Raw genomic sequence first — 13,178 nt, 5'->3', positions numbered from 1 at the left:
GAAAAATGAGTGACATTATTTGACACATACGCACATGCATACACACACATACACACACATACAGACTTTTTCCGATCTCGACGAACTGAGTCGAATGGGATATGACACTCGGCCCTCCGGGCCGGGATTAGGTTGACGTTTTTCAGAGTGATTGCATAACCTTTCTATATGAGAAAGGCAAAAAATCCTTAGCGCAAAAATAGGTCATACAGATATAACACTTTAACGTCACGGTGATATCGACTTCCGGTTACTACAAAACAGTGTAAACCATCGTCAATGTCATTCGAAAGAGGGTGGTCAGTAGACATCGGAAATGGAGTACTAACGCCATTTTGAAATCCAAGATTGCGATTCCGGTTACCAGAAAGTAGAGAGAACCATAATCAATATGGGTGTCATTTGTAAGACATTTGGTTACCATTAAATTGTGAGTACCATTATCAATTACCATTTTCGACTTCATAATAGCGTTCATCATCAATTTTCAATGCCTACTGACTGCCCCTTTTCGAAAGACACCCATATTGATAATGTTTTTCGCTGTTTCTGCGGTAACAGGAAGTCGCCATCTTGGATTTCAAAATGGTGTTAGTAATTGATATACGATGTCTATTGACTACTTCCTTTCAAATGACACCATTATTGATGATGGTTTCTTTTTTTTTTGGTAATCGGAAGTAGCCATCTTGGATTTCAAAATAGCGTTAATCATCGATTCCCCATTTCTACTGACCAACCTCTTTCAAATGATACTCGTATTGATGATGGTTTCCACTGTTTTGTGCTGCTCGGAAGTCTCCATCTCGGATTTCAAAATGGCGTTAATCATCAATTTCTGATTTCTACTGGCCACTCCCTTTCAAATAAAACTCATATTGATGGATGATGATTCTCTCTATTTTCTGGTAACTGAAAGTCGCCATCTCGGATTTCCAAATGACGTTAATTATCCTTTTCCAATGTCTATTATCTCTAAAGAGAAAATCAACATTTAAATACAGTGGTGCTACAGTGATTTTGTACTTTTCAGGAGACCTAGTATAGTTTGTAGATTTCATCAAATGCAACACAAAGCAATCTATGAAAAATGTTGATTACCCTCAAAATCTATATTTATAGCAGAAAACGATTTTTCGAAACTTTCGGCACTAAAAATTTTTTTCGCGTGATAATTTTTCAATCGGTTTTAAATTTTTTGAGTGTTTTGGAAAGAAGAAGAAAATTCATTTCCAACGGTATGTTATGTTATGTTCTTTGAATAAAAGTACTATGCGGTTTTGGGAAAACAATATGGAAGTTACCATTATTTTTTCATTAAAAATATAAAAATTGCTCAACATTTTTATTAGAAAACGTCTTTGTATTAATAAAAATTTTGGGAGAGCATTTTATTCCGTATCCAATGATCTATTTTTAATCAAATTCTGTTGGAAAATGGCTGAGTTATTAATTTTTTTTCCAAATAAGAAACCAGCTCGCATGAATTCTTAAGGGGTTAGTGATGTATTGTCTCGCTCTATAAGATATAATTATAGCATCTTATAGTGCAAGACAATACGTCACTAACCCCTTAAGAGTTCATGCGAGTTCATCTTCTGCAAAAAAAATCGTTTTTTTGAAAATTTAATCTGAGGCCGTCCCCTTAAAAGTTCATTCGAGCAAGTTTATAATTTGGAAAAAAATAATAACTGCCATTTTTTCAACAGATTTTGACCATAGATAGGTCGTCGAATACGGAATTAAATGTTGTCCTTAAATTTTTGTTAAAACAAATACGCTTTCTAATAAAAATGTGGAGCAATTTTCATATTTTTACTGAAAAAATAGCAAAGTAATGGTAACTTTCATATTGTTGTCCCAAATCCGTATTGTACTTTTAACAAAAGAACATAACATAGCATATCGCTCGAAAGGTAATTTCTTTCTTCTTTCCATAATACTCAAAAAAATTGAAATCGGTTGAAATATTACCGCTCAAAAGAAATTTTTAATGCCGAAAGTTCCGAAAAATCGTTTTCTTGCTATAAATCAACGATTTTGAGGGTATATTAAATTGATCAAACGTGGTTTTGTGTTGTATTTGACCAGACATACAACCTTTACTATATCACTTTTAAAGTATATTCAATTATTTTTATTTTGTAGCACCGTGATGTTATTGTACCACAGAGAATTGATTTTTTCTTTCTAAGATCGAGTTGTATTTTTGGTATATTTTTCTAATAGAATGTGAGTTCTATTAAGTGGGTCTTCTGGTTGTAAGCCCGAGTTTGGACCGTTTTTTCAGGATAAATTGCAAATATACTATTCAATATATTTTAATGCATTTTTTTAATTTTTTTAGTCAACCCTTCTTACGATTTTGATATTGAAAGTATTTTTGTACAATCTTAACCTTGAAACGCCTGTAAGCGCGACTCCGCTAAAAATGCACATGACTTTGTGGCAAACTTCTTCCAGTTCGGGTGGTTCAAACTAAAAAAGAACGATATACCGGTAATTGTTATTCACCAATTTTTTTCACTAAATAGGCTGTAAAACTCAAAAAATGCTTCCAGCTCTCCCTACTCCCTCCCTACTATTCGTTTTCCTTGCTTCAAGTTACTCTTCGTTTTCAAATAACGCTACGCATTCATGAAAGTCAGGTTGTTAACATACTGTTATCTACGGATTACTTTATACAGATTCAGCTGAAAGAAAGGGAATGCCTTCACACCTTTCGTCTTATCAATTACTTCAAACTTATTATTTACTTCAGAAAATATAGATTGACGCACTATAGGCTGAAAATAATCCTCTTTTTCAATTAAATCTTAATAAATAAATAAATAATTAAATGAAAAAATAAATAAACAGCTGAATATATAAATTAGTCAATTAACAAAGTAATGAAACAATAAATAAATAAATGACTAAATAATTTCGAACTGGAGCAAATTATTTCTTAGTTATTTAGGTTATGTGTTTGATTATGCAGTCTTGTGTGTAACTAAAAAACTACGTTGTTTTTATTCGACGTTTCGGTCCGTTAGGGACTTTTTCCAGGGACTCGATAAATATTGTTTTGTTGTCAGATTTGTTGCATGCAATGTTATCATTCTCCCTATGCACAGTGTTTTAAAACGTCGTTTTCGTGCTCAAAATTAGTAGCGTCTAAACCGTTAACTTTAGAAATATAGTTTGTTTGGAGAAGTTGTTGTTCTTATGATTGCGCATCCACAGGAGTATTCCGTTTAGTGATTAATTCACCTATAAGTGATATACGAAATTTATTTTCCGAACTAATTAAGATAGAGACTTTGTGTCTTCGGCAAAGTTGTAGCAAATGTTACTACAAAAGAAATTGCCGAAGACACCATATATCTAGCTTTTATAGTTTACGAGTTATGGAACATATTATATGGAAGACCCCTTAAAACTAGGAAAACTTTTTTTAGGAATTCTCCTATCTTCTTGGAATCTTCCACAAAGTTGTATGGAGTATCGAAACACATATTTTTGCCGAACATAGTTACTTCCTATCTGTTGAATTTAAAAAGATTTTCCAAATTTTACGATATTTTTGGGGTGACTTCCACCTTAAATAACTCATTAAGGAGCAAAAAGGAGCAAACAACATCATAACATACTGAAAGTACAAGTTTTTATCTTTTATATAGTCGTACGATTGTTAGTCGACGCGATTCTCCCCGAGTGTTATGTTCAAAACAATATCCCATCGCAGTGATATAAAATGAAATATTCAAGCGCGCTGTTTATCGCAGCTTCATCCTTTCATGGTAAATTGCATAAAACATATTCATCGATGTCCAAAAAAAGGAAAAGAGAACTTTAGCCACAATTAAGATTAAAGTATAAAACGTAGTATATCGTGCGTTCGAAAAGTGTATCAAGTGAAATTTAAACAATCAGTTGATACTGGTAAGCTTGAAAAATGATGGAAAGTCCACCAGAAGGTTTGTTAATGTCTTTCCTGACATTTATAATGGAGTTTGATAAACGTCACCTGTTCACAATGTGGATCCTGTCGTGACTGAAGCTCGGGGATGGCTAAAAAAAGTATAAAACGATTTTTAGAAGGCGCTAAAGCTCTTCTAGCGGAAGAAGAAAGGTTTGAAGATGACGGAGAAATCGATTATTAAAAAAAATTATTTATCTTATTTATAATGGAAATATCGACATTAATAAACACATCCAAATCTACACTTCGATTTTTGAAAGGCAAACCATATGCATTGCATGTTATAGGCGAGCGTTCTATGCAATTTACCATAAAAACACGAAGCTGTTTGTCGCAGTGAGCTTGAATATTTCATTTTATACCACTGCGATGGCATATTGTATTGAACATAACACTCGAGGAGAATCGCGTCGACTAACAATTGGGCCACTATATGAAAGAAAAAAACTAGTACTTTCAGTATGTTATGATGTTGTTTGCTCCTTAACGAGTTGTTTAAGGTGGAACTTACCCCAAAAATATCGTAAAATTTGGAATATCCTTTTAAATTCAACAGATAGGAAGTAACAATGTTCAGCAAAAATATGTGTTTCGATGCCCCAAACAACTTTGTAAAAGATTCCAAAAAGATAGAAGAATGTCTAAAAAAGTTATCACGAGAAAACTAATTTTAAGGGGTCTTCCATATAATATGTTCCATAACTTGTAAATTATTAAGGCTAGATATATGGTGTCTTCAGAAATTTCTTTTGTAGTAACATTTGCTACAACATTGCCGAAGACACAAAGTCTCTATCTTAATTAGTTCGGAAAATAAATTTCGTATATCACTTATAGGTGAATTAATCACTGAATGGTATACTTCTGTGAATGCGCAATCATAAGACCAACAACTTCTCCGAACAAACTATACTTCTAAAGTCAACGGATTAGACGCTATTAATTTTGAGCATGAAAACGACGTTTTAAAACACTGTGCTATGGAGAAAATTGGCGAATCCACTTATGCGCATGAAATTAGTTTGTCATGGATTTGTGTTTTGACTTCGAGTCATCAGATTCCGACATTGACTTGGAACCAGGGCTTATTTCAAGCCGAACCAAGTTTCGATTTTACTAGCTCTCATCAGCTCAATCAGAACTTCTTGCGGGTCATTGCGCTTCACTAAGGGTTTGTTCAGCAACATAAATAGTTTCTGGAGCTAGCGTCAATACGGCACCAACTTAGTCCTGGCTTTAAGTTAGTGTCGGATTCAAATGAGACGAAGTCGAAACTCCATTGTCATAACTAATTTGATTATCGTTTACTTTTGACGTAGAACTACGTCTTTGTTTTCGATATGGGGGTGAACTTTGCCAATTCTACAAAAATGGTATGTAACGAAAAGTGATCCAATTTTAAACGCATATAATTCAGTCATCCCACGATAAATTTTCAATTTTTTTGCGCATATCGCCCCGAAATACTTATAGGAATAGATTCCAATAGATAAACCCAAAGATTTTTGGTATTATTAAGAATTTAAATAATGTACAACCTAGTCAAAATATAGCGCATTTACACACAGAAGATGGCGCATTTACAAACAAAAGATAGAGCTTTCCAAGTCCGGCACGACAAATTTGTGTACCTAGCGCGCTACGCTTCTATGAATGACGTCATCATCGACTATTTAAATAATGGATTTGACCGGACAAGCTCAGTTGCCTGTTGAACGGCAGGCGGAGCAGATCACTGCGCTGTGTTTTTTCATAGCCAGTGTAGCTGAGTTAGAAGTCCGTTATACGTGTCCGTTCAAACGCTATGGTTTCTTTTGTGTTGTGGTCGCTTCCAGCCCAATGTACAATCTCGAACACAATTATTCGTACACAAAATCGCTTGTATATTCGAGCTCCATTTGCAAACACGGTTAACATAGTGTCGTGGTACTAGTTGTCTCTTTTGCTCTACACTTAATATTCAGCGTCTGTTGACTCATTTTACTTTGTGCGCTTGGGTTCAATGTTTGGGGTGAATGTAGGTATATCTAATTTGTTAGCAGGGTTACCGTATTCACAGATTTTTCTGTAATGTCACAGATTTTTTTTCACAATTTTTGATCACAGATGGCAGATTTTTGGCATTTTGAAAAAAAAAATTCAGGTTTTTGGAAATATTGTGATTTATCACAGATTTTTCGAAAATTTATCACAGATTATCACATATTTTTTCCTGTTTCAGTTATCACAGATGGTAAAAAGATATTTTTGACCGAAACACAGATTTCAGTATGGCATCCCTGTTTGTTAGCGGTTGCATGCGTAAACTGTATGATAGCAATCTGTGCTTTCGTTGCGCAAAGACGAAAACTTTCATAGCAACAAATTTACGCGGATCGATGGAAAGCACAACGAAAGTTTATTATTTACGTTCGATCAATACATTGATTCATTTACATTTGACGTGATTCATTTGAACTCAGTCTATCTTATTTTGATTCTGCTAATAGATAGTTACTACGAGGTCTATTTATGTATGAATACACAGCCACCCGAAAACCATTGCAAAAATGCATCTAAGTCCATATATAAAATTGCTTTCGACTCTTGTATATGTATAGTTTCGATATATGATTAAGACCACTACATTCGCTACATTTGTATGCGTACTTTAGGAAAGTTACAATAATGGCTAAATATAACTAGAAAGATTGGTCTATACATGAAATGTGATTATATATAATGTCTAAAGTTTGATTTTAAAGATTTAAAATAGTTCCAGATATTAGTTAGTCATCTTTTTCAGATCTTCTCAAATAAGTTTAATCGGATTCGATCACCTACTACAAAAGACCTGATAACCAAGAAGGTTTGGTTCAATATGTAACATTCGATGTTGATTGGTTGTGCTTAAACTATACGTAAGAAATATATTTGATTTATTATTACTCTAAATGTACTAAGAAAATAAATATTTTACATTAAGTAGTATAGTCCTATGTCTACAGTTCGTACAACCCCATAGGGCTGCCCCTTGTAGTTTTTGGGATAATTTGTTTCGATTGCGCAAACAGCTTTTCGCAGTGAAAATGCTCGTCTTATCTTCTTCTGAATTCAGTTCACTCCACAGTTTTAACTAACTGCCAACAAACTGAAATGTCGGATAAGCATAAGCATAAGAGATCGCCCGTAGTTGCTACTCCGTTATTGACCAGAACCAAATTATGTTGCAAAATGTTGATTGGAACAACATGCTTGGGAATAACATGATGAGCCACATTGTACAATCTATTCCGATCCCTGCATGCTGATCAATACCGACGCCGGCTACGTCCGAATGCAGATCTTCTGGGAAAGGAAGGAATGTTAGTCCGATACATGTTGCTACTAGAGACCGAGGAATCCTCTGCATCTCCACATGTATCACGGGAAGGGGAGAGTTGTTAGTAAGTGTGCCAATAGCGTTATCATGTAATAATTGCTCTGGGCAGCCGGCTGCCGAGAATTTGGGAAATTTATCATTTGTTGTATTAATACGATTAGCAAAATAAGCAACTTGAACTCCGGATAGCCGGCTATAAGGAGCACTGCTTATATTTTTTAATAATATTCAATCACGCGACGAATTTATACGTGGTTTCTATCGTGTCGGTGCTGATTTTACCCGGCGATCGTTTGAATAAAATGAGGAATCTTATACCGAAGGTTCATCAGACTCTTCCATAGGTGTCGCGGAGTTGGTAGTTTGGAAGGAAATAGGGTCTAGGATTCGCTCCAAGCAAGCGATGCGACCTGTAAAGCACAGTTTATTAGTGATCATCCATAAATGACGTAGCATTTTTTGAGCAATTTTTACCAGCCCCCTCCCCCATCGTAGCATTTCGTCAGAAACCTCTAAATACCCCCTGGTAATTAGGTAGCTTGACGGTAACTCTCCCCCCTGTCCCCGTGATTTTTTTAAATAAAAACCGATGTTAGTTATTCCCCTTTGAAAAAGCTACATAGCCTGACATGACCCCCTACCCTCCCATCGTCACACATCATCACAAAATGCAAAACTCTCCCCTCCCCCATATAATGCTACGTCATTTATGGATGATCCCTTAGTTTGTAGTTCAGTTAGTTTTCGAAAACACGATCGCTCGAAAAAGATCTTGTTTAGTTTTTTGTTCTTTTAAAATCTGGGTAGCCGGCTACCGAGAGTATCCTATGTTTTCTAAACAAAAGCAATTTCAACTCCACACAGCCGATCGTGGGAGTATTGCCCAGAAAAACTAATCTTATCTTCTTAATGGGCCGGATCACTATTTATTGTGACATTATTTAGACTAACTTCGCTATTCCTTCTCTACGATATATTTTTTGGGTTGCAAACTATCGAGTGATAACACGTTATACAGACAAAGAGTTATGATAGCTCTAGATGTTATAAATCAGCGAAAGTGTTTCCTATTTCTAATATCGGATTGTTTGTGAAATACTTGTATACGAACGATTATATCGAACATTGAAGGGAAATACAACGGATCGTTAACCTGATGGACGGGCTTGTTACCAAAAACGGAACTTGAAATTAAATTCATTAAAACAGACGCGGCGAATTTTCAGTACGTATTGATCCGCGTTCATCGATACTAGTCAAATTAAAGTCTTATTGGAGCTGATTATTCACTTACCAATAGCTTTTTCAATATAATAAACTTTCCCCAAAAGTTGAACAAAATCTATTTTCACACATCGTCGAACCTCCTGTGTATTGAAAATGTCCAAAACTATTGATTGTCAACTGCCAATAACTTTCCCTTCAATATAAAACACTCCCGAAAAGTTGACAAAAAATTCGATTTTGACACATCGTCGGACCCACCACCACCCCCCCCCCCCCTATGCTTAGAAAATGTCCAAACTATTGATTTTCAACTGCCAACAACGTGTCCTTCAATAGTTATTTATTTCTAAACAATTGAAATTTAACCGCACCAACTTCAACTCCAATAAACAGGAAAGTAACGCAAAATGTATCGCGATAACCACCGATGAATTATCGACGATGACGATGAATCCGACGATACATTATCGTTAACGGAGTTTCCGATGACGTTGACGGGTGGTTAACGTTATCGACGATGACGATTAATTATCGATTAACAACCCTGAACCTTAAGGTTCGCCCAGGTTAAGTCTTCGGTACGGAGCAATACCTCGACCTAGGAACTTCTAGCATGTTGTTAGTCGCCTCTTACGACATGGGAGCAGTTCCCAGAGGTTCTATTCTTGACTGAAATAGTGCAAAAAGATTTCAGCCCGCCGGACACCACACGGCTTCACATGCCAACAAACTGAAACGTCGGATAAAGTATAAAGTCAAAATAGTTTGTTTTTGATTACAATTAAAACTATATAGCTGAACACGTAACCTATCAGAAAACCAAATAAATGAATAACAAAATAATTAAATAACTTATTATCTAAATAATTAGATAATTTAATGACTTAATAAATAAAATAAAGTGTGCAATAAAAATTGGACTAAACCGTTTTACGCGTTAAGGGCACAAGACCTAATTTTAATTAAGTTTTGTTTTTTTTGTGTTTCGAATTCATCTCGTCAGTAACTTGCACCATCTGGGTGTCTAGTTAGACGATGTATCTAAACTAGTACCCAAATTAGCACTAGTTAGACACAAAAAATTCCAAACAGTTCACACGACATATGTGAACGCCTAAAGCCACATGTCCCGAATGATGTCCCGGGAAGCAAATATAGCTCTGGTTTGCTGACGAGAAAGCGAAGACGAACTCTTGTCTTTTGGTTCAAGAAACCAAACGCCTGGTATTATGCAATAAAAATTGGACTAAACCGTTTTGCGCGTTAAGGGCACAAGACCTAATTTTAATTAAGTTTTGGAATTTTTTGTGTCTAACTAGTGCTAATTTGGGTACTAGTTTAGATACATCGTCTAACTAGACACCCAGATGGTTCTAGTTACTGACGAGATGAATTCGAAACACAAAAAAAAACAAAACTTAATTAAAATAAAGTGTCCGGTGGCCAAGTAGTGGAAACGGCCCATATAACATAGATCAACTTCAGAGTAGTATCCACAATCCGATAAAAACTAAAATTAGGCACGGCTTACCATGATCGAACTAAAAAAATATTTTTTATGCTGACGAGATAGAAAGTTGATGTTTTCGAAAAAGTTTTAGAAATGTTCGTAATAAAGAACTAAACTCATAAACTTATAGGACTAAAGGATTTAAAAAACGTTTTCCATATCAATCCCCTTAAATCCGAACCCGAAAAAGGAGCGAAATAAACCTAAGGTTAGAACCTCTGTAATCAAAAAAAAATCTTGCAATTCGTCCTCCAGAAAATTGAAATTTTTAACCCAAATTCATCACTAACCTCGATTTCGGACCATCTCAAAAGACGCTCAAAATAACAAAAACCAGCGCTGCTCAGAATGGCATTTTTGATGTTAATGTTTTTTATGGAAATTATATGGTGGTACATCAGTTTCAGACTATTTCGGGCGAGAAAAATTACGCATCCAAACAGCTTTTTTTACTGGCAGCAAAGCAGTAAAGAGTAGTGACTTGAAAAATCTTTATGATACTCCGACACGGCAGTAACTTTCGCCCGCCCTGCAGCGACAGTGCGTAGACCCGATTTCCTGTGTCACTACTGCATGTCCGTCAGTAATGTTGTTGTTGTTGTTGTTGTTGTTAATCATTACCAATTTTATGCAGCAGCTCTTGGTAGGCACAACGTTTTTATGTTTCTTTTTATTCCCAAATGAATCGTTTCCGGGCTGTGTGACACACTCCATTCTGCGATAGCCATTTCATTCAACGACAATGCTAGCGAGACTTGTGTTCTTTCGTTGATGTTTCCTATGAAGGAATTTGAAACGTAATGTTAATGTCTCCAATCTATTGTTTCCTATTACCTACTGCATACTGAGCGTTTGGTGTCGTTGGACTATAGCCAATTTTCGTCCGCTTATGATTTCTCCAGCGGTCAGCATGCTTCTCCATCCAATAACGAAAGAAGGGGAAGCGTGGTACACCGTGGGTCTTTCGAACGTCCGAAAATAATGCATTAATCAAAACGGATTTCCCAATTTCTTTAACGCCACTTTTTCTTTCCTTTACAGGACATCTCCAGTATGCGAAATGTGATCAGTCGTGTGAAAGGTAGTCAACCAGCACCAATCCTCCTAGTCGCCAATAAACTAGATTTAGATTGCCAAAGAGAAGTCTCGACAGCAGAAGGTAAGCCATTAAGCATCCAGCCAAACCACAACCCGTTCCGTGGTATGGTGGCATCCATAAAACTCGGACACAGGACTCGATAGTTCGATAGTACGTTCTCTCCATTCTCCGAAACATAACTACCCGGAATAAGTGTTGGTATGAGTGGCATGATTCCGGTGTGAACGGAAACCAATTACCATAACATTTTTCTTTCCTTCTTTCTTCCGATTGCATTTTGGTGGTTCTTTTAGCTCTCTCGGTTGGCTATTCTCGATGACCTTTCAACGCCTTGTTCGGTATAAACGAGTCAGCACATAATGGTCGAACGACTGGTGTAAAAATAGTTTTATAGCGAAGCCAACGGTGGTGGTACGATGGCGTACGCGGCGGCGGCTCTGATGCTGAATCCCCATAAATATAAGCGTTCGAAGCGTGCGAAGAAAGGTGGCCCCGAAAATGGTCCGTGGTCGTAAACATAATATTGGATTATCACCTATTTAGTGTGCGTGGTGTTGTTGAATTAGCAGAATTCGGTTCATGAATTATGTCAGTTTTTTATTTTCTTTTTACTGTGGCACTATCAAGGCGAGATTGAGTTGTATTATTCAGTACCTAAATATAATGAAATGTGGGTTTTTACGCAAAAAAAAAACAGTTTTATAGCAGTTTTTACAGTACTTTCAATCATGTAATCGCAACTGCAAAGCATCCGTGCACAAATTTTGTGCACTTGTAATGGAAACCCTGAGTGGATGGCGTCATATGGCTTATCTGCTCGAGATGATGAGGATTAAATTTGACAAGCCGGAATGCGTCCCGAAGCTAGCAATTTAAAATTAAAGAAACTCAACTTGCGCCTAAGATTTTTATGTGGTGACCAGAACAAATTTTTGAACATTTAGAATTTAAAAAGCCAGAGCTGGACCCGAGACACTATTTTATTTTTCTAGGATCGATACCACAAGAACAAAAAATCGAATGATTGTCTGTGACAAAGCCACTTACTTGTTATTGGTTACTTCAACTATTTAATCCAAACTTCTTTATTTCTACCGAATGTTTTGCAATTTCAGTTTTAGGTTTTTTTTCTAAAAATGTTCAGGGGTAAAATAGAATGAAAAGAATATCCAAAGCGTGGCAAGAAAGGTTCAGAAATAAAATTGAGAGGAACTGAATTCATGGATTACTTAAGGGGGTAAGGGTTTCAGCAAGAAATAAAAAACTTTTTTTGCTAATTATTTTTTTAGAACCTTGGGTAAAGCGAATTGGCCAAAACTTTATCATTGTATCATTTCAATAACATTCTGTAATTTCTTCATGCAAAAATATTGATAAGCGACGACTCGGTACATTTTACAGAATGATACATTATAATACATAAAAGTTTTGATGAATTCGCTTCGCCGGAATTTCTAGTCTAGTCTAGTCTAGTCTACACATACACAGCCAATACATGTAGGGATCCTGGAAAATTGCAGACGTTAGTCCACAATTTTTCTTGTCATTATTGATGTTTGTGGCACATATTGAATATGACACAAGCATTAAAGTGGCCAGGCCAACTGTGCAGCGTACAAAATAAAGATGATTCAAAATTATGCGGCAATCAAATTATTCATTCAATGAATAATTTAATCAACAGATTATTTTAAACCTTGAATAAGGAAGAAACGTGGACCACCGTACACAACCGTTTCAATTTGATGGGGGTTTGATCAATCGTTGGGAGTGACTTTGCTAAGAGGGTTAATGTCACTCCTTTGGTCCTAGGTTCCTGGGATGGGACAGAAGTATTTACACCTTGCCCTAACAAATAGGCCTAGGTTGTGGCGCCTTTACTCGCTCTCTAGAAAAAAATATAAATTTGAAGAATAGAATTTATCTTCTGGTATATAGTCCTTGCTGTTATTTCATTGTTCCTTCCGCGACGAACCACAGTGATCAAAAAAAACAAAGGAATCAACGGTTCACTTAC

General features: G+C 36.0%; 1 protein-coding gene across 1 annotated transcript in view; it reads left to right on the top strand.

The window, feature by feature from the left end:
• Positions 1–13,178, top strand: part of LOC131692211 (ras-related protein Rap-2a) — a 459,504-nt gene that overhangs the window by 416,615 nt on the left and 29,711 nt on the right. The window contains exon 4 of the mRNA XM_058979124.1: positions 11,104–11,221. Within this exon, the coding sequence (XP_058835107.1) occupies positions 11,104–11,221 (118 nt within the window). The remainder of the gene's footprint in view (positions 1–11,103; positions 11,222–13,178) is intronic.

The sequence above is a fragment of the Topomyia yanbarensis genome, chromosome 3, assembly GCF_030247195.1.
Source record: "Topomyia yanbarensis strain Yona2022 chromosome 3, ASM3024719v1, whole genome shotgun sequence".
Taxonomy (NCBI): Eukaryota; Metazoa; Arthropoda; class Insecta; order Diptera; family Culicidae; genus Topomyia; species Topomyia yanbarensis.
This window is presented reverse-complemented; position numbering and strand designations above follow the sequence as displayed.